The 23,619-nt window shown below is 35.4% G+C and overlaps 1 protein-coding gene across 1 annotated transcript in view; it reads left to right on the forward strand.

Annotated features, from left to right (window-relative positions):
• FAT4 (FAT atypical cadherin 4) overlaps positions 1–23,619 on the forward strand; it is a 156,733-nt gene that overhangs the window by 90,523 nt on the left and 42,591 nt on the right. Inside the window, exons 2-6 of the mRNA XM_072405808.1 lie at positions 11,229–11,360; positions 15,433–15,694; positions 16,435–16,785; positions 20,429–21,351; positions 21,863–22,037. Coding sequence (XP_072261909.1) covers positions 11,229–11,360; positions 15,433–15,694; positions 16,435–16,785; positions 20,429–21,351; positions 21,863–22,037 — 1,843 coding nt within the window. The remainder of the gene's footprint in view (positions 1–11,228; positions 11,361–15,432; positions 15,695–16,434; positions 16,786–20,428; positions 21,352–21,862; positions 22,038–23,619) is intronic.

Raw genomic sequence — 23,619 nt, forward strand, 5'->3', positions numbered from 1 at the left:
TGCATTTGGCTATTGGGCACATTTCTTCAGGGTTTACCTACTGTTAAATATCGGCACTGGCATAGGAACAACAATTATGGTCATAATGGCAATAAAGACCGCCAATATATGCTTCTAAAAATTCTTTTTAATGATACTGTTGTTCTTCAGTGTAATAATAATCCTATATCAGGAGGAATAAAAAGCAAAAACTATAGAATCTTTTTAATCAACCCATCTTTTTTTCTCCTGGTATGACATAAAAGGATAGGTACCATGTATATATAGCATCTGTTGGTTATGTTTTCCACTTTACATAATCCTACATCCATATAAATTGTTGATGTATACATGATGTTTTTTCAGATCAAGTAATCATGGTGATCAATGCTGTTTTATACATTATTGCCTGGTAGGTGCAAGCTAAATTTATGACATAGGGACTTTGGGATTACTTATAGGCTCCATGTAGTGTATCGGACTGTTTGCTTAAAATAAAAGCATAGGAACATTTCTGGATGGTGAATGTGTACCTTATAATATCTATTAGATTCTAGGTCAAATGTGTTGTCTCTCAACAGGTATGCATATATTGACAGAATGTAGAGTTACATTGATACAGATGACTTAAATGTTTAATGGGGCAACTAAAGTCAATTGGCAAGTTGGTCAACTTTCCGAAAAAACAAAATCCCTAAAAAAATGACTGTGATAATCAGAACAAACAATTCCTGGGTAAAGTTTTAGCCTTAACTTGCTGGAATTGTCCTTCTTGGTTACTGTGACATATCTGTTTGTATTTGTACAGCGTGAAAGCGTTACTGATTGGGTAATACACTTTTGTTAAGCATTTGGCACTATTAACTTAGTTTGAACATGGATAAAATCTGAAGCATATGGTCAAATATATGCTGGCATCTACAGTATAAGAGTACAAGAACAAGTTGGAACCATTTGTTTGTATTTCATGTCAGATATCTGTGTTGTGTTTTCCAGTGAATTTTTGTGGATTGTAAAATATTCACAGAATTTGGCTTGCCCCGCCAGCTTAGAACAGAATATGACGGCTAGGCGAGTCCTTGTGTGCCAAATGAAGGTTATGGATATGGCATTTTATATAAATTGAACTGTTTCAAGCTATATAGGCTTAAGTATATGTAACAGGGCAGTTTTTGTTTCACTTGAAGGACCCTTATCAGACAAGTAATTCTAAAGCTTTCCAGTTCCAGCCTAAATTCCCTATACTTTGTTAGCGCAGTCTGTGTGGGAGAGAATTGTGTAAAACAAATCCAGTAACAGCTTTTGTTGACCTTGAGGTCTTCTGTCAAAGTCCTAGTCCTCCCTGTATTTATCTATCTTCACTGTAGATGTGTCCTTTTGTATGTTTTTTTTAAATTATGGCATATAGTGGTTATCATTTTCACACAAACTATAGTATAGCGGAAAGCAGGAAGCAGAGCAGTTTAAATAAAAAGTGAAAAAAAAAGAGCATTAGCCTCAGGCCCACTACAACTGAGGGCCAACCAAGAGGTTTGCAGATGATGACTTTAATAGTAAGGCTGTAATAAAAACTCATTTGCAACCCCTGGCACTCTAAAGGCAAAAGGACAAGTCAAAAGGCATTGTAGTATAACCTTACATCAAATGAAGATAGGAAAGGGAAGGTTTTAATTAAATGACTCATACATTTAAAGCAGAACATACAGTATATGGACTGATTGTCAACAAAAATAGTTTGTTTTAGACCTAATTTGACTATTACTAATTGACCACAGGCAATCATGAGGGCTCCTGCTTTTGATTGTAGGGTGTGGATAAATGGGAAATTGAGTGGCAGTGGAAGTAACATTTCTTATTATAATATGCATGAATAAAGGTGATTTTTTTTGCTTTGGTTTGCTTTGGACGAACCGATTGGTCTGCCAACATCTCATGCAGGCCATTCAATGTATGGTTGGGTAAACTCAAAAAGGTGCCTTTTCGGAAAAATGACTACAACTTTTACATAATATTATTTAAGAAATGCCAAAAGCATATTAAAGCTGAATACATTTCAGAAACTGCTGTGATTGCAGAGAGAGGTGTTTTCTTATGATTGCCTTCCTGCTCAGTGATCCAATAAAAACCATAGCAGTCAGCTTCTTCTCAGCCTGGAATATCTGATCACACGGATTATTAACTCATCTACTCTTCATATATTACACATCTCTAGTTCTTACAGGGCAATGCCCAACAATTTCCTTTATAGAGTTAACCATACAGTATAGCAGTTATTCGTCTGGAGAAAGAAGTAGGGTTATTTGAGAATTCCGTGAACATTTTAGAGATATTTTTAAATATCTCAACATTTTACTTCTATTTTAAATCTTTCATAGATTTCCCCAGTGTATCATGGAACAGTTTAGAAACTCCTGTCCAGGCCGCTTTTGTCTGCAGAGACCAAACCATGTTAGATTATAAAACAGTACGTACCTTCTTGGTTTTAGGATTAAATTACCAAGCATTTGGCATATCGTGTATAATGTTCTTTATTATAGCTTTCTCATACCTACAGCATGAGTCACCAGCAAACCAGAACAGATTTTGGCTAAATTACATGATGAAGTGTTGTGGATGCACAGAAAATTTAACCCAGGCTCAGGCTCTGAATATTCCCAGAGGTTACCTTAACAAACCATTTTAGGCAGGCAACATTTTTTTTTTTTTTGCCGCCTTTAAAACACTGGGAATATGCAAAATATGCAATGACCAAATACGTTCTTACTTGTAACAACAATTGATCTGCCAATCAATCATTCAGTTATGGTTATTTTTTTATAAAAACTGTTTTTCTACTATTGCGTCCAAGAAATATAAGATTTCCCCAGAAGTATTCTTCGAGTTCAGATTCTCAGACACAATTACTCATGTAGCAATGTATTGCTGATCTGGTATAGTTTGACTTTAGCACTGAACATGAATGTAGTGCTCTACACTGATGACTAAGGAGTATTAAAACTGGCTCCAGGCAGATATAAATACATACATTAATGCAGTTCTTTTTTCATTAATTTCATTTAAATTATTTTTGTAAATGCAACTAGTATTTGTATCTGAAATTGAGTTGACATATTCTTCTTACAATCCACTATACAGCAGCACCTAGGCCAACAGGGAGACGAGCAGGGCTAGGGGCCACAGCCAGTCAGGTGTGCTACATGCAAATGTGTTCACAAGCTAATAGCAAGTGAACGATCAGAAAAGTTACCTTATTAGTTAGCTGCTGTTTTTTTATTATTTAATCAGTAAGTGGAGGTTGAAGAAAGGTATTATCTAGCTAAGCTGTGTAGGGCTGTGTAAATCCTAATAATAGTTGGCCAGAAATAATATTTTTGGCAGGTACAACTTTTGTGTATGACTTTAGTTTTAACATCACATGTTAATCACATTTTGGAGGTAAAAAAGCAAAATAATTGTTTATGCAATTAATTATCTAATAACACAAAATACAAAGAGCTTTCACATACCACAGAGAGTAGAAAAACATGCACTGTTTAAAAACTTGGTCACCTCATCCATGACACCTCACTGGGACACCTCACTGGGACCTGATGTAAGCCTCTCTTAGGCTTAGCTTACTCATACTGTTTGAGGCTTTACCAGTCCATGTTTGAAATTCCAGTGCATCCAATGGGCTAATCTACACCAATTTAAATTGGTTAACGTGGTTAAACGCGTAAACACGTCCATTGATTTCAATAAAGGTGTTTTCAAGCGGTTTAAAGGCAAGCTTTAAAATGCCTGAATTTCAAACATGGGCTTTTAAAGCCTCAAGTACTCAAAGTATCCATGCTTTTCCATAGTATAACATAAGCATGCTTTTCCAACAGAAATTCTCAACAATAATAAAAAATGCCTGAATCTATTATTTAATTACTACATTCTATAAAGCACATAGTCAAGGGAGAATGGCTGGTGTAAAGTTTTTAGGGCTATACAATTAGATGAAGAATTTGTAAAACACTGAGTTTATGAATATCCTAAAAACTAAAGTTTGCTATTTCCAACATTATAACAGCCTAGCCACTATTAAATGTACCACAATTTGGATTTTTCACTAACGCATGGAAGGTAGAACCCAAAAGACAGGACACCTTTCTAATAAATGGTTTTCACATGTGATCTGTCGCTTGCTGCAAGTCAATATCACATGAAGCCCAGTAATTGAGTCTGCTAACCCAATATAGTAGAAAACCTTCTTTTAAACATTCCTGCATGTGTAAAGATGAGAATAGTTCCAATTGCCCTTTACATTGCAGTGATGTAGAGAACATCACCTCAGTTTAAAAATTTTTACTCTCTTCATTCTTTCATAATTTGAAAAATAATGGGAGCAAAATTCTGGACGTGACCTATGATTTATTTCTTGTTCTAAAATTCTTTGAATGAGATACATTTGCTATTTTTTACTCTGTCTTTACTTTAAACAATATATGTGGTGAAATGATGGAAAAACTGTTCCTTTTCAGTAAAACCATATTTTATTACTTGACACTTCTTCGGAGTACTCTCTGACACCATGGTTGGTAGCAGGGATTACTGTCAAGCTATTTCATGCTAAGCGTTTGCCAATGTAAAGTCCAGCTTTAGCCACATCAGCTAGATCAGCATTCCTGTGGAATTTCTATCTCATTTTAATAGAGCGTTCAGATGTATATTGAAAACTCGGGACTTTGTCTATATCTGCTCTTTCAATTATTAATGGTTATTTAATATGTTGTTAGAAGTTTATTGAATGACTGTGCTAAATATATACTTTAAGACAAGTTACTTCTTTACTTACATTAGGAATATATGTTAAATTGTCTTCAAAGCCCATTTTGTGGCTTAGGAAAGGTTTGCACTGTAACCATAAAGTTGACTCAACTGGCATTGAGACCAATCTGATCTGACATGGGTACAGTACTCGCCGACCACCTTCAAAGATGCCGTCATTGAACATACATAAATTAGCAGCCAAATTTTAGTTTAGTTTCCACACTAATAGAAAAGTATCTGTCGGCACATCTTCCAGAAGTCTTTAGAGTTTGAGCAGGAGGAGTATTTGCCCAACATAGAGATTCTTAGTATTTGACAACCAAATTTTCTATTTGTCTATACATCTAACTGTCTTCTTGTACATTGGCTTCTTAAACTAAAGCAAAACACTAAACAAAAATTTTACCAAATCACCCCACCCTCTTCATCCTAGAATTTTTAAAAGTCCAACAAAAATGATATCGTTTCTCCATCTAGCTTCGGAGTGAGGGGATGTACGCAGAAAGTACTACCCGTTGGATGTTCAGACAGAAGCTGTTAATGAGTAGATCTGCCTACGCAAAATTCCAGCTCCCTGCCATGGTTTTGTCTCAGCAGCTGATGCCCAGATTTTTATGGTTATTTGCATTCCCCTTTATGTTAATATCTTAATTCAGATCACAGTTATGATGGCATGCAGTGTTTCACACCTCTCACACTGACATACAGCTGCTTCAGTATAGCCGTCAGCTTTTGAATGCATTTCCAAGGCCAGGCTTTATAATACTGGAGAAGGCCAAAGAGCTCCTGGTGGAAATAATCTTGGTTGTTCAGGGATTGTTCTCCAATACTTGATAAGAGACAAGATATGCACTATGCTTCCAGTTATTGCGAATTGTGAAGGTTTTATACCCAGTAACCTAAATCCATGCACCTTCTAGTTATTAATCTGTGTAAGAGTACAAGACTAGTTATCTCATTTATGAGTGTATGAAGAAAAGTGAAATGCATTCCCTGTTTTGAGCCTTTATATAGATCAAATTGATTTTAATAAAATCTCATATTAGCGCTAACATGTTTATGTAACTTTAGGTTTTCAATCTTTGAACTTGTACCTTTAAATGATAGAACAACTGTTGATGCTGTCATCTCTCCTATTGTCATTCTATTGTTCTCCTATTGTCATCCTGTCATTATCACCCCTTCATGGAAACTTTTTACAGACACACTTTGCTCAGACATATCAGAAACTGATAGTTAATTGTATGTACTTCCTGGGACATATTTATAAATCAATAAAACTGACTTTCATTTCCAGTGCCGACATCTTTACTTGGTCCTCTTTCAGGTTCAGGATCTTCTGATTGGCTTAGGTGTAATGATGTAACTCCCATGCATGCATGTACTCTGTAGTTAATTCATTCTCACGTGTAAAACTCAGAGTACAGTATAGAGAACATGCCGTTTCATTTGTTTTACACAACCTGTCCAATCTGCAATAAAGAACTTGCCTTCTTACATTTTTGTTCATTTTTAAGTTTAGTTCCACTTTAAGCACTACCCCTGTGACCTAAAATACATTTCACTTTTACTTTTTACACTTAAAAACAGGCCCAAACTAAATGTAACATTTCAGAGTCCTTCTGCTTTTGGCACATGTTTAAACTAAAACACATTTTTTCAACATCTCATTGTTTAGCTATTTCCCAACTTTTTTTTTAATTGTTCTTTTTTTTCCACAGCTGCAAATGTTTAATATAAAATAATAACTTGTGCATTGTAAAATGGATCATGCTTTAGGAAGTAGAGATCAGAGTTAATTTTTGTTCCAGAAAGACCCCATCAGTTTTCCATCAGTCAGTATATTCTCGGAGGCTGCTTCATGTTAAACTGACAGGTGGCCTCCATTGCAGAAGCACTTATAATGTGCTGAAGATTGAGGCTTCTGGTTTGGGAGGGAACATTGGAGACAGCAGTCTGTGTGTCTGAAGGCCAGCATAAGTGTCCTGATTTACTCTAGACATCTAGAGATGTTTTTCTTGCCATTTGATGCTCAAGAAGAACTGGCAGTGCCATTTTATTGTGCTTCTTTTGAATAAAAATAGAAAATGAAAAAAAGTTTTCAAATTCCTCCAGTTACAGACACTTTTTTTTTTAGGGAGATTCTTCTGTGGCTGGCGTATTAGCGGATTTATATAGAATCACCCGCAGTAGTCAGTGAATTACATGAACGCCCCTTGTTTTCCTAAGTTAATTGTCCTACAGACCTGAAATGTAGCCTTGTGGACTTCACAACTAGAAAACAAATTGAAGCAAGCTACAGAGCAGGAACACATGAAAACTATTTCTTCGTTGTAAAAGAATCCAGATGTCATTGCTTTCACTGCCAGAGTTTGTCCTTCTTTTCCCTTCTCATTTCTTTGCCATGCAGAGCGGTATGAATTCTGCAGAAACAACTTCACAAGCTCAGTCGCTACTTTTGCTTTGTTTGTGCTGAGCCCATCCCATTTCATCACAGGTCCTATTTGATTCTCAGGCCATTCTTTAGAATCCATAATGAGAATGTTAGCTTTAAGGTTGGCATTTTTTTTTTAATTTGCTAGAGATTTTTACATAATTGCACTAATCCCTCAATATTAACAAGATTTTGGGTAATCTTTGTTTACCTAACAAAGCCTAAATCCCAACAATGAACTTGTGGGTCTGTTGAATAGTCTGTTCAATATACCATTGGATGCATTTTGTTGTAGCAATTTTGTAAGACCTACTGATTTTCTCAAAAATTCAGAACTGTCCTCTGTAAACATCTTGTGTTATCTCAAAGAGCCTATTCAACCCTCCTAGATCTTTTTGTGGACTACAGAACAATTAGCTTTCATGTAATAAAGATCTGAGAGTAGAAAGGGTTGAGTAGTTTAGAAAAAGACACTGGACAGTGCTGACACCACTCAGTCCACTAAAAAGCTAAGTGTTGTCAGCCCACAGTCAGGATTTAGAAGAGTGTATTTCTGGCAGATCAAAAAGTATTTCTTGAACTTATCGTGTCTTTAAAAGGACCGACAAATGTACATGTATTTTCAGATATATACTGCATTTTTTTGCCTTGACATTTAGTTTAATGCAATTTGTCTGTACGAGAAATAAATTCAGTATGGTTTAACATTTCAGTTCATTTAGTTTTGGCACTGCCTCCGGCTCTTTTGGCTATCCTTGGAAGTTTATTGTCAGGAACAGATTAAAGCATACAAGAATTGTGTTCCTAAAAAGCTATACCCCAATCTGACAAAAGGGGAGAATTGCACTCACAAAATGTAATTCTTACTACTTTGTTCTGCTCCTAACAATAAACCTCCAGGGTATGCCCTTTGTATGTACATGGGAGCCTTGCTGCTTAGTGACATTTGGGGCAGGTACCCGCAGCCCATATTGTGCTGGGAATAAAAGAAATATTTATGAGACCTGCATACATGTACCAACGTGGCCTCACCATCTGTTAGTCCTCAAAATCAGGGTCATTTATACTTAGGTCTGTAATTGTCAGAAAAGCTCTAATCATACTGTGTGCGGTTACGTACGTACATAAACCACAGAGACCCTGAATTTGACAGTTGATGGGTGGGATATATTTGCAACCTTCTATCCCCATTCAGATTTCTGTATCATTTTCCAATGCAGTGATCCCCCAGAAAAAAAAAAACACATGACATCAATCTCCAGTCTCCTATTCTTAATTAAAGAAATATCAAGAAAACAATGTCATTTTGGCACAGATAAAAACTCCTTTATGGCCAAGTGGCCACATTAAGTGATGTAAATCTGTTAACAAGCTGTAACATTGTTTAGCATTTGCTTTTAGCAGATTGTGCAAGTTCATATGTGGATCATTCCTGGTTCATCCAATTTTTTAATTACTCATCAAATAGATTTTTGAAGTGTTATGCATGCTTTTGTAGGGAAGCTTAGCGAAGGAGTACTTGGAGTCAGTAGTATTTCAAGTTTACTTCACTTTGAAATATGACTGTCTCCACTTTTAAAGCACTCTGCTTCCAGATAGCATTCCTCGCCATCTATTAATCTCCCCCCTCGTTCTTTGTAATCAGCCTAAATTCAAGGGAATATTTTTGATGCTTTAATTAGCTGGAAGTTATTTGAACTGTCTTCCAGTAATGACCTTTGTTGCCTGTAACATTCTTTATGAGGGGTATATTAGACAACAGCAACAACAACATTGCAATATTAGTTGTAATTAACAAGATAAGGACATATTTATTAGAAGTATGCACGTATCTATTACAAATAACTCATGCAGCCTCAGTGGGATCAGCCATGGAATGCAACTTTTTTTAAACTGTTTTTAGTGGTTACAACATATCTGTTTGCTCCTCCCCATCACTTTTTCTTCATTTCTGCACCAAATTATTTGTTTTTTGGCTACAAACCCAGTTTACAGTTACAGTATATAAACTCCCACATTTGGAGGGGTTTGAAGTGTATCTGTAGTCAATTCTTTTTTTTAAATGAATAGAATTTATAGAATATATATATATATATATATATATATATATATATATATTAGTATATTGAGGATGTGATATATGGAAACAAATGCCCTGTTCTTGTGGTAAAAAATAAAATAATAAATAAAAAAATGTTGCACCTTTCATTGAGATCAGATAGTTAAAGTGTGTTTACAGTCCAAATCAGCAGTGAGGGGTTCGAGCCTCTAATTTTTTTTTTGCTATAAGTGTCATGAATAACACCTGTGCATGTTAGCTTATTCGCTGCCAGTGGCCAAGTATGCCAGGATTGTACACTGAGCTCTGGATGTACAGCTTAGTGTACATTACAGAAAAGATTGCAAATAGGCAGGTAGGTATGTTTTATTATAGAAAAGACAAGATAATAAAGAACCTGCCTGCTTGTATTGTTTTTTAAAGTATTGGTCTACTTAAAAGCAAAAACCTTGGGCCAGATTTATTAAAGCTATCCAACACTGGAGAAGATAGACTATCATTGGCAAACCTAGCAAATCTGGAATGGATCTGGCCCTCGATTGAAAACATTTGCAATATAAAAATGATTTTTAAGAAATCTAATCCAGGTTTGCTAGATCACCTGAGTTCTTCCTTAATTGTCTGTCCACTCAAGTCTTGGAGAAGTTTCATAAATCAGGCCCATTGCTTCTGAAATCTAATGTGTATTTATGTAATGTACATGCCATTTTTTTTAATATTGGCTGTTGGTCATAATTGATTTTGTTGTATGCATACGTTCCCTTTAGTATGTTACCTCTCTTAGTAGAAATAGCAACAACGAGCACCAAAACATGGGTGATAAAAGTACTGCCTTCTCTTTCAAGGCTTGGCTTACCATTCAGATGTGAAATGTCTCACTGAGCACCAGTGCCAGGGGTTAAATGCTACTAGATTTAGACAGGCTGCAGCTAAATTGTGCCTTGCTGGTGGTCCTAGTATTTCTGGTGACCATTTAGCACGGCATATGTTAAGGGAATAATTGGCTCTTGGGGCTGACATAAAGCAGCTGTTTAGTTTCCCTTATCAGAGCCCAGGCATCTACGGCCCATCTAACAATTAAGACAACAAACAACTTCGTCATTCAGAGCTATATCTGAAAGCTTGTAAAACAAACAACTGTATATGAAAAACAATTTGCAAATAGCCCGGGTCCGCATCTTTCAAAAACCACTGTTATTACTGGAAGAAAACATAAGCACAACTTGTGGAAAGGGGCATTTGTTTAGATTTTAATGAATGAGGGGGCAGAATGCCCTTCTAGTTAGCAACCTTGTTTGCTTTAAAACTAAATCAAAAAGTTCATTGATTTCCTATAAATTGGAAAATTTGTATTCTATTGCTGATGGACTGTGATGTATAAACATATCAAAGGGTGTTTTATCTCTCCTCATCTGTATGTCAATTACATTCTTCAGCGCTTGAATAGAGGTTTTCAGGCAGCTCTTGGCAGATATGCAGATATATGCCACTGAGCCTGTGAATTTGAACTGTATTTACACTTGATTAAGTCCAAATGCCCACCAGGCCATACTGAACGGATAACTTTAAAAATACAGTTATTCTTTCCTTTTTTCAAGGCTGATTTCTGTGAAAGTAACTCACTCAGTAGCTTTAGTCAGTTCAATTTGTGGAGCGGTAATTGGCATTCCTTTGCTACAAACATATATTTCGCTCTCGCTGCACTTGAAATGACTGATCTTTGGCATTTCAGCAAAGTCTTTCCTTAATATACAAGGGTAACGGTCTTCAGCGACAGCTGTGTGTAATTGAAAAGGCTATCTGAACTGAAATAAAATGTATTGTAATATCAGTTCACATATATGTACTGTACGGTGTGTGGTTGTTTGGCTTCAGTTCTGCAAGTTTTTTGTTATGTGAATATATTGTCTTATCTGCCATAAATAGTTTACTAATCTACCACTTTTTTATGTTTTTCAGGTGGAGATAACACTGCAGGATATAAATGACAACCCGCCAGTATTTCCAACGGATATACTTGATCTGACCATAGAAGAGAATATTGGAGATGGATTTAAAATAATGCAGTTAACAGCCACAGATGCTGATGAGGTAGGCAAATGATTTTTTTATAGCATTACGCCCATGCTTATGTATAGTAAGACACACCCATGCTTTAAATAAGCATGGGCGTGTCTAGCTATCTTAAAAAGGTTGCCTATTCAAGTGGCAGTACTGACCTCCTTGTGCCTTTAATTAGGGAAACACCTTATAGCATTAACATAGATAGAAAGGTAAGTACATGTACACATATTTACTGTTGTTTTTCCCAGAAGTCTAGTTTCTCTACTCTACAAATGACAGCAGCTAAGCTCCAGGCCAATAGCTACAGCTAAGAAATAAATATATTGGAGCTGTTTTATGTGACAAAGTGTTTCTATCTAGTTCTGAGATTTACACAATATATTCAAGTGGATGACACCACTGACACAAGGCTCCCACTATGGTGTTGTGGTAACAGACATTTACCGTATTTTTCGCCCTATAAGACGCTCCCGAATATAAGACGCACCCAATTTTAAAGGAGGAAAATCTAGAAAAAAAAGATTCTGAAAGATTATTCCCCTTCTGATCACTCATGTGCCATTCAAATTCCCTTTCTGATCACTCTATGCCTTTCAAATTCCCTTTCTGATCACTCTGTGTCATTCAAAATTCCTTTCTGATCACTCTGTCATTCAAACTCCCCTTCTGATCACTCTGTGCTTTTTTTCCACTGTACGGCAGTTAGGACAGGGAACAGCAGGTGGCGCTGTGCCGGCTTCTTTCGCTCTGCTTTACAGACAGGAGAAGGCACGTGCTGCTGCCAGAGAGAAGAGGAGACAGACGCTGCTGCAGCCAGAGACACACGCAGGATCGGGTATCAGGTGAGTATATTATTTTAGTTATTTTATCACACCTTTGTCGTATAGGACGCACTAACTTTTCCCCCCCAGTTTTGGGGAAGAAAAAGTGCGTCTTATACTGCAAAAAATACGGTACATTCTACATCACATGGTTTGGTGCACCAGATTGCTATTCATTTTTAATGGCATCCACAAACACATCTTTACAATGCTGTGTGCTGCATTGTTAAAGGCTCAGCGTGCAAAATTGGACAGTTGAGCAAGCCATTCAAAAAAATAGGCTGTCCTAACATAATCTATGCCAATGTGAAGTTCCTTGTTAACATATTTGCATGCAAAACACTTAATTGTCTCCCAGTGCTGCCGTTCCTTCTGCCATTCTAAGCTTTACTGATTGCTAATGGCTGAAAACTCATCAAAGTTGAATTTAAAAAACACAATTAATAATGTATTAATGAATACCCAGCTGTATTAAATGTGGCTTTTCTATCTGCCTTGAGTTTAGCTTAAATTACTGTATAATATTTTTTGCCACTGCAGTGGATTTTTTTTCCTCGCTGTATCATTCTACTACGTGCACTCCACCATTTACAATATATTAAGTACTTATATCAGTACAAGCTAAAAATTGAGTTAGGAAAAGAAATGGAAAGCTTAGTTGACAGCCAAGAATCCAGGCATACGAGTAATATGTATGTTTGCCAAAAGTCCGCACATGGTGGGTATGATTTACAACACAAAGAAGTCCTTTTTAAATGAGGACAAAGGCAGCGTTTCTAATACTCTCCTCTTAAATAAAATATTAAAAACAAGAATATTTGATGACATTACACATCATATTTAATATTAAAGAACATGATGTGTACAATATTACAGATACGCACAGGAATTCTGCGAAAGCAAATTTGCCTGTGTGGGATTCTGTTTTTTCATCACATAAATATTTTAGTACTACATTTAACTCTGTAAAGATGCGTGTTGGAAGATGCTTATGAAAGGTAAATACACATAGAAACACAAAACATGCTACTGTTTACTCTTTTCCTTTTTATTCTTTCTTTTTTCATACAATGCAATATTAATCTAGCATAGTCATTTTTTTACACTCTTAAGCTAGTCATAGACAAATCGACATTAATTAAATGTATTTTCCATTGACTAGTGCAATGTAAAAGTCAACCAAAAGCAATACCTTATTTACATTAGGTTTTTGTTTAAGGGCTCTTGGGAGTAGCGCATGTTGTCTATCGATTTTCTTGCTACTTTTAACAAATGGTGATTGTGGTAAAAGTGGTGACCATGATATTTAAAAAAAATTACCATGTACCTCCAATATTTCCTGTCGGGATCATGACTGATTATCAAATTGCCGCTTTATAACTATGACGGCACTAGTAAAAGTGCCAATAAATAGTAAGAATAATAGTAAGTTTATTTATAAAAGCAACAATCATATCAGCTAAACCCAAATTCTGAATGGGGCAGTTTTTTTGGGATTCTGATTGATCACCCTTTTAAAATGTGTCCCGTTCAGTATGTTAAATATATATCTTTTGGAAATTTTCTCCAGTAATAAAAGAGATATTGAACCTTCAGTCAGAGAGGTTTTGCAGCATGCTTGGAAAACGGCATTTGGCATTTCAATAACTCATAGCTTTGTGTCTTCTATACATCTTCATTATTGGATTTTTTTAAATTTAGCATTCAGTTTCATATAGTTTGATCAGTTTTTTGTCACATGTGTATTATATCTTATAGCCAGAAATAATCCGATAAAAGAAAATGGACAGCACATATCACAAAGCAAACATGTTTGACTAATGTGAGCAGGTAGCTGGTTCTAGAGTTGTCACTGTAGACATGAAGATGGATAATTGTTTAAATAGATAGAATGTATTGTTACATCAAGCTACTGAAGATTTATCAGTTGTTACATTTAATATTTCACTTACTGGTATGTAATAACGAAATGGTACTTCCAAATATCCTCGGGGTGAATAACAGCACAAGTGTCTTCCTGCAGGCTGAAACACCAATAATCAAAACTATGACTGTGCTGAAAACTGACAGGGAAATTCCACAGTTTGTGGATTGTCACCTAATAAATAATAATAAAAAAAGAAAACATAAAAACCCTTCCTATTAAAATCTGAACGTTTCCAAGTTATGATATTTCCAATAAAACATATAAGTTATCCTGAAAAATATTCCTTAACATTTGCCAAAACTGTGACGATGTCCTACCGATTTCAACATTTTTCTCTTATTATCCTTTCGTTCACATAAACCAAATGTCCCCCATTGGTGTATCAGTGCATGGCATACTCTGATCATGTTGAAGGTGGTTCTTTGCATGGCCCAACCATACAAAAAAAAACATAGTTTATAGAGTGGTGCAAGATGGTACATTTACTGAAATACCTGAGCATACAATATGAAAGTTAGTGCAGCAGCAGTAAGTTTTATGGGCAAGCACTGAAATAATAATAATACTGACTGCATTTATGTTTCAGTACCACAGTTCCACTGCAGGTACTGCAGCAAACTTTACGGACAGACCTATTCTGCAACTACATTGCAAAGATGGCTTGCAGCATGTATACAGCACACTGTCTTTTGTCTATGTATATTAGTGGGAAGAGATTTTTAATAAGCGGGGGGAGTACTGGCTGCAAGCAGACAAACTCATTTCTTTGTGCACCGATTTAACAGAATAATAGTGTGACTACTGAATATGTTAGTATCATTTTCAAGTTCACATTACAGAATAGCTAAACATGTCTTGCTGACTCACTCTTTAACAATGAGTGAAAAATGTCATTGAGGTTTTAAGCAACATCTGTTCACAATTTGAATTATAATAAAGATTACGTACCTTTCACAGCCATTTTATTCCCATGTTAATTTTTAAAAAAAGGAAAGACATGGTGTGCGAATAATTCAGTACATTGAGGTTTATGATTAAAAGCTGCACAAAAGAAGTGTGTCTTGCTCACAGCATGTTTTAGTGAAAAGGTGGAGGTTCTTTGTGCCCAAAGACATTACAAACATTGATCTTATTTTGCCAGTGGGGAAATATGACAGCTCTAAATAAGTACTTTTGGGCAAAAACTAGAATAGAGACCCCCTAGTGTTGGGGCTGAATGCTTGTGTAACTAAATCACTCCCATAAAGGGTAGAAACATTTTCTGGATACTACTACTACTAACTCTGGCATTGTCAGTTGTTACAAAAAAGATATAGCTTACTGTATAATGCAATTGTTTATTCTATTTTAGGGTGCAAATGCTCTTGTAACCTACACTATCATCAGTGGTGCTGACGACAGTTTTCGTATTGACCCGGAGTCTGGAGATCTAATTGCCACCAAACGCCTAGACAGAGAACGTCGCTCCAAGTATTCTCTTCTGGTTAGAGCTGATGATGGCCTCCAGTCCTCAGATATGAGAATAAATATTACAATAAGTGATGTCAATGATCACATACCCAAGTTCACCAGAGCTGTCTACTCATTTGATGTGGCTGAAGACACCATGCCAGGTAAATTAGGTGTTAAATTACCATCCTGCCAAGGCATAAACCTTATAACCCAGTGTGTTACTTCCTTACAAAAAAATTCCAAATAATGTATTAATATGTTCTTGATTAAGATAAAATAGGCTTGTCTAGAGAATAAGATGATTGTGGACTATTGAGTGATTTATATTACTCAAATGTTTGTTTGATCTTAGAGTGAACTTTGTAGTTCAGTGCCAGGGCTTCAGGTGCCAAACAAGTTTAGTGGGCTGTTGCAGGGGTTAATTTAGTGTTATGGATTAGATAATAAATTAAGTTTAGTGTAGGTAAGGCTAAAGGGTCAGGGTGTTATGAGTTTAAAAGGGGTACATGATCATTTTAATGGTCCAGTGTAGGTTAAAGGTCAAAACTAATTGTTAGTTTAAGTGTAGGGTGAGTATTAAGTTCTAGTAGAAGGGTCATGTAAAAACTTTAGGTTTAGCTTTGAAGGGAGATTCATAGTTAGATTAGGCATTAGGGTTCAGGTTGGGTAGATGGTTAGGCAGTCACATTTGAATAGAAGGACTTTCTCTTTTGATTAGGTAGCTTATCAACTCTTGAACCAGAATTTCAAGGCTACATTCTTCACACAACATTTTGATGTTTAGACCTTTACACTGTAGAGACTTTTTAAGATCTAACATCTAATCAGGAAAATTGATTATTACCATGAATCCTGATTTTTTTTGTATTATTTCTTTTTGTATTACTTTTTGAATAAACAGGCTCCATTGTAGCTGCAATCCTGGCCACAGATGATGACTCTGGAATCAATGGAGAGATCACATACACTGTCATTGATGATGATGAAGATGGCATGTTCTTCCTAAACCCTGTTACTGGGGTTTTTAATGTCACACGTGCATTAGATTATGAAATGCAACAGTATTATATACTAACAGTGTGTGCTGCAGATGGAGGAGGTCAGTCCTCATGTGTCAGAGTCTACTTCAACATTCTGGATATCAATGACAACTCTCCGGTCTTCAGTATGAGTTCCTACAGCACTTCTATAATGGAAAATTTGCCATACGGATCAACAATTATCATATTCAATGTGACTGATGCAGATGAAGGTATGTTTTACCTGTAATTTGTTCATTGTATTCACCTAATTACTTAACCTCCCTATCAAGATTCATAGTGCATGGCGATGATACAACAGTGACCAAGGAAGTGTATCTCTGAAATTAGGCCAGTAGGGATAATAATCCTAAGATTAGGAAAAAATAATGTAAAAATTCAGCATTAGGAGAAAAAAGTTTGTTGCAATTATTTGAAAGGTTTTGGTTAATTCTGCCTGCAGACTGTATATTTTTGCCTCTATTGTTGCCTGCTCCACTGAATACTGCCCTGATCCTGAGAAATGGTCTTTCCAAAATCAAATGCTTCCAGTAGTATTGGGAATACAATACTATCAATAGTGTTGATTTCTGTGGACCCCCACAGCTCTCACTGGTCCTAATGCTGACTTCTATTCTTTAAATTATATATCATTATATAATATTATATTGACACCGATGTCAGTGGCAGGAATCAGTAAAAGCTGCAGGGTTCCAAAGAGTCGTTTTATTCTGGTGGTTTCTCCTGTGTACTCAGGAGATGTAAGAATTTACTGTCTTCTTTTACAAGTATATCTTGATTTGCAATGTTTAATTTAGAAAACGGTTGCTCTTAGCTAATAGGAGTAGCTCTGTAATATTTTTTTTTGGATTTCAGCAGTACTTTAAAGGGATGTTGTATTTTGAAACATATGTACAAGCTTGCAGGAGTTCATTCACAATATCTTGACCTGTTGACACCTTAAACCTGAAACCATCTTGAGTTATTGTTATGTCTTGCTGAACGTTGTAACACAAGTTCTGTTTGTTACTTTCAGTGATGGTAATACTCACTAGATATCACAATCAGGTTCTACATTTTGACAATTCTGTATGTTGGAATAGCTGTGCTGCATTGTTTATATTGTTATCGCTGTAGCTTCCTGCGTATTGTACTTCCACGTTGGGAGTGCTACACCCTTCCCATATATGGCAGAACATGATTAATGTTTGCAGGAATCCGCACAAAGGAGCTGTCTGCTGTTTAGGAAGTTTTCACATATACCAGTCATGAATATTTACAACAATGACACTACTCCAAATCCATTCGAAGAAAACCCTTACAGCAACTTAGAGTACAGAGACTTAACAAATCACCGATAACATTAAACATTTCCAGGAATCTGCTTTACTTTAAAGGCTTCAAAATGCCTAAATTTAAGATTGCAATGTAGTCGTTTTAGAATCGTGAAATAATAAGATCAGTATATCTCTGTTTTCCTCAATTCAGGAACAAATACATTTGCTTTAAAAATGATAAATATACAATTCTGCTGGAAGGGTTTGTAGATTTATCACATGTCACGGTCGGTATATATTGGCACAAAATGCTCTGCTCTTGGGCTTCCCTTCCTTTATGATTTAAAGATAAACTTCTAGTGTATACCATTTCGGTATAATACCCCCCACCCCTCAAACCAATCATTTTATTAGTTTAAACAGTCTTTAGCTAAAAAGTGGTATTTATTACAAATCCTTGGTCATGTGATGTATTAGGCCTCCTGTCTTCTTCCTTGCAGAGGAGGGGGTTTCACTGTCTGGGTGGGGTGGACCCTTCCAATTGGCTTTCCAACTGTAGGGTCATTTCAGGCTACCAAAACCTTAAACAGCATAACAATGTCATAGAAAGGTCAGACTAAGGTAGAACTCGTAGAACCATGCCACGGACAACATAATTAGGTGAGTATAAAAGAGCTTCAGAAGGTGAAGCTTTGCATCAAGACGAGATTAAAGTCACATGCCAGAACATTTTTTAATAGGAGAGCAATTCATAAGCACACTATGTTGTACCTTATGGAGCTGGCCATTCTGTAGAATCTGGAAACATTGTACGAGATATGTAACATTTCAATCCACACAACAACTGAAAATAGGGAATTGCAGCCATCTGTTTAGCACATCTTGCCTAAACGGTTTTTAGAAGATGTCACTGTTGTATATAATCCTGTAAATGGCCCCAACTAAGTAATTCCTATTATATCATTGAAAATGTGTATTATTGCCCCAATAATTTTAGCAGAGATAGGTAAATATAGTTTTATGCAGATCATGGCTGCAGTGGATAGCCTCTCTGGGACTACAATGATATCTAAAATGCTGTAATGTATAGCAACCCAAAATTTTGGTTTCATACTTTTGTTGTTGTAATGTGTTTTAATAATTGGCAATTTATGTTTGCACAGCACTTTAGTATATATTATCATTTTCTTACTTTAAGCTTACTCCTGCACTGTAGGAACTTCTCTTGTCTAGGCTCTCTCCCACTCTTCGCAGAATGATGATTAGTCAAACCCCTGGATATAAATTTCAAACTAGCTCCAATTTTTTCCAGTTCTTTTTTTTCTCTTCTTTTATTGCATTCCAATGTTTATCTTTCATGTCTAAATTAATTCTGCCCCTACTGTTAAAAAGATTAAAATGATTAAAACATTGATGATTGCATATTAAGAATATAGAAATAAGCAATTCATACTTAATAAGAAACTGTAATGGAGTCTGAAATTCTTTAAGTAGTACATTTTAATCTAATTGTGATAATAACCACTAAAAAACTCAGTTTAACCTATACAAAAAAAAACATATTTTAATTTCCCATAGCACTGTATAGCTATACTGTATCTTCAGTATTTATTTCTGTTTGTGCTAATATATATATTTTTTTTACAAGGAGGCTAACGATGAAACCATTGTTAGTGACCTTCATTTAGAACTCTATCCTTACAAATAAGCATTTGTAGGACTCCTCTGTTGCTCAGAGAATGAAAAGTATATAATTAAAAAACTAATTTCTTTCTATGTAAATTGAAAGAATTTTAAACAGACATCAACTAGTATGTTGCTGTTCAATTGACCAAAGCAGATCTTAATATCCGTTTACCAACTGGGTCTTACTTTGTAAGAGACCTATCACATATAATACCAATATAAAAAGATCCAGTCTTCCTGCACAATTAACCTAATTAATTCCCTATCCATAGCTTCTAGCTTTTTGAATTGTAAATCTTCTTTAAGTAATCCTGCCTTTGGTGACTTACTTCAAAAGTGATTATGTTTATTAACTGAATCTCTCTGTCTACTGCATCATCAGTTTTCTGAAAGATCTTATTATTTCTCAATTCCTGCCATAGCATAAGCTACTAAATCTATCATTCTGACTCTATCTTTCCCCATGAGTTAGATTATTGCTCTCAGTTCATATAATACTATGGTTTGGATTATGATCCCTTAGGTCTCCCACATGCTTTGTGTAGATTTGACCCAAATAATATTGTCATATAGAAGGTTTTTCCATCAATGCTAATCTCCTTTGTTGAAACAAAATTGTTTTTATGAATTTTTATATCAGGTATTTATCAGAAGGTATACTTCACTTCTAAAAACCTGCTGAACATTCTTAAACATTTTACTGAATCTATTTATCTTTTTTATTAGGTCATTGCTACGAAAGAAAAAACTGATTGTTAATTTTGCAAGTAGAATTGGTGTTAAATAGTATAATTACTTCAAGAAAAAGTAACATACACACATAATACTAAGCAATGTCAATGTGCTTTTGACTTGTGTGATTAGGAAGTAATAATTTTGTTATTATTAATCTAAATTCCACATTTATTTACAGGGTTGAATTCAAAACTGTCCTACAGCATATCTTCTGGAGATAGCATGGGACAATTTCAGATTAACAAAGATGGAGCCTTGAAACTAATAAAGTCATTAGACAGGGAAAGCCAGTCATTTTACAACCTAGTGGTTCAAGTACATGATATGGCACCTCCACCAGCATCAAGATACACAAGTTCAGTGGAAGTATCAATTATTTTATTAGATGTCAATGACAACCCTCCAAGTTTCATCTCTCCAAAATTGACCTATATTCAGGAAAACACTCCTACTGATACTATAGTTTTCCGGGCACAAGCCACAGATCCTGACAGTGGTCCAAACTGTTACATTCAGTATTCATTACTTAGTTCATTGGGAAACAAATTTAGCATTGGTAATATTGATGGAGAGGTGCACCTGACAGGAGAGCTGGATCGGGAAGATGTGTCTAACTTTACCTTAACAATCATTGCTACTGATAAAGGGGAACCACCACTTTCTTCATCTGTGGATGTCACAGTTATGGTGCTTGATGTCAATGACAACAACCCTCGCTTCTCGCAAAGTGTTTTTAAAGTGGAAATAAGTGAAAATACTCTTACTGGAACAGATCTTATTCAGGTGGTCGCATCAGATACTGATGAAGGATTTAATGGAATGGTTCGTTACTCCATCATAGAAGGAAATCCAAACAACGACTTCAGGATTGATTCCGTTACTGGAATAATATCAATAGCTAAACCTTTGGACCGTGAAAAGAGATCTTCATACTCACTAGTTGTTCAATCAGCAGATCGTGGTAGCAATTCACGGACTGATACCACAACAGTTAGCATTACCCTTACTGATGTTAATGATGTGGTTCCTAAATTTGAATTATCCCCATATTCAGTAAATGTTCCTGAAAATCTGGAGACTTTGCCAAAGGTTATTCTTCAGGTAAGTGGCCTCCTAACTAGGAATTTATTGAAGAGCTTGCAAAATAGATTTATTTAACTTTTTTTTTTGGATCTTTCACATTTATTTATAAATGTTCATGTAAATTAAATACATTCTGATTTTCATAATTTTGTAGCTACTTTGGTAATAATCTTTTCGATTGTCTAATCTTTAGTCTTACCTGCATTAGTGGACATTTTTATGTGGACATTTATAAATCACTTGAAGAAACTTTGTAGGTCAGTAAGCTTTAGTTGCAATCCATTAATATATATAGTAGAAAATACATATCTACAGCATACAATATTTGGAACGTAAGCTTATTCAGTTAAATATCTTTCTCAGTTGTTTAGGAAGTTAAATATTCAGCTCTATATTCAGAAACATATTATGGCCATTAGCACTATAAATAATTTTTTAGGTTTTAAGAATCAAATAATTGCTCGAAAACTAATCAAAAAATCAATGAATGACCTTAGAGAATAAGCACTTCATATCTTCACTGCTTTAGGTTGTAGCTACAGATGATGATCAAGGGCTGAACAGCAAACTGACATATGCACTAGCTTCTGGCAATGAAGATCAGGCCTTCAGACTATCATCAAATGGACAGCTTAGCTTAGTAAAAAGTCTGGACCGAGAGGTGAAGAAGCAGTATACCTTACTGATCACAGCAGCAGATTCAGGTATGTTTTCTCATGTACTCATACATTCTGGTCATGCCTAAAATTCTGCTTTAAGGTACCATAAATGTTTCAGAGTCACTTTTATTGAGGGTATATTTGTATCTTGATTCTTACTTCCAAAGTAGAGTAGATTTCCCTTTCTTTCAGCTTCTCAAAAATCCTTTAGGACCATGTCAGATATGGAGATCTGCCATTGGTGACACATCACTGACGTTATCTCACTCACTAGAGAGAGAATGACATTTGAAATTTAAATAACTACCGTATATACCAAATCAATAATTAAATACCACCCTCAATGTTATTTTTGGGGTGATGAAGATCATTGGAAAAAAATGTAACATACATATATAGGTATATTGAAATATTACATACCTGAACTAAATCCCTTTGTTATGGTTTTCTAACCCTGTACAACATTGTAAACCTTTTATAATGTATTATCTCATATATGTCTTCTCTTCTTATCATTGCATATTTGAAGTTGAAATCTCGACCCTTTCCTTTTCTGCTACCTGTTAGATATACCCAGTTATACTAAGAAGACATTATAATCTTTACTTAGAGTCTTTGAGATTTTACAAGGTGCTTTGTTCAGCTTTGTTGGAAATAGAGCTGAATGACTCAGAGGAGGAACATCCTCCATATCCCTATAGCTATCAGAAACATCCTAGTGGATTATTACAGTATGCCAAAAAGCACAGGGGCTGTCCTGGGCTTTTTATTAGAAGGCTCAGCATGTTTTCAAGCATCATGAATGCACGCCTTAGTAAATATTTGCAAAATGAAGATTTGATATAAATAATGTAAGAAGATATACAAAGTTAGTTTGGAAACTTGTAGGCTTTAAAAACATTAAAAATAAATTGACCAATGCTTGTCTTTAAAAATTAGTGTTTTGTTTTATTCGTCTGGAAGGATTTTATTTGGAACATATGGCTGCTTTTTAATAACAGATCTGTTAGGATAATATCATTCATAGTGCATGAAATGTTGAGAAGTGTGTCAGTCTCACTCAAGTTCCAATGAATGATGTCACTACCAGAGGATTATTATTTTATGGCACGTCTATTTATTGTTGATTCATAGTTAAATGATGATGCTTATGTGTGTCTAATAAGAATGCTGATATTGGTTTATACATTCTAAAAAAAGATGACAAGAGTCCTTGAAAAATCATGTGCATATCATTGTTCCAATCAGTGCCAGGATGTCTGCGATAAAGTATCATAGATATCCGTTTATGTTTGTGTGTGTGGCAATGTAAAACAAATCTGCCTCGTCTGTCTCTGGAGGCGTATTACTGCTAGCTGTCCTTAATCCACCTCTTGTGTAAGTGATAAATGCTGCGCTTGAAATCACATACAAATGAGGATTCTTGCTTGAGATATTAGTATGGTTTTGTACTAATGTAATCAGTTCGTGAGTACTGCTTTTTTGTTTTGGAACTTTTTAATCATTGTAAATTTTCAGCTTTCTTGTTTTCGTTATTGTTATATGTGACATTACTGAAATATAAGATACATCTAAATCTAATTTTAACATCTGAGCTTGCAATCTTGGATAATGTAATCTAATATGT

This window comes from Pyxicephalus adspersus, chromosome 3 (genome assembly GCF_032062135.1).
Source record: "Pyxicephalus adspersus chromosome 3, UCB_Pads_2.0, whole genome shotgun sequence".
NCBI classification, from domain to species: Eukaryota; Metazoa; Chordata; class Amphibia; order Anura; family Pyxicephalidae; genus Pyxicephalus; species Pyxicephalus adspersus.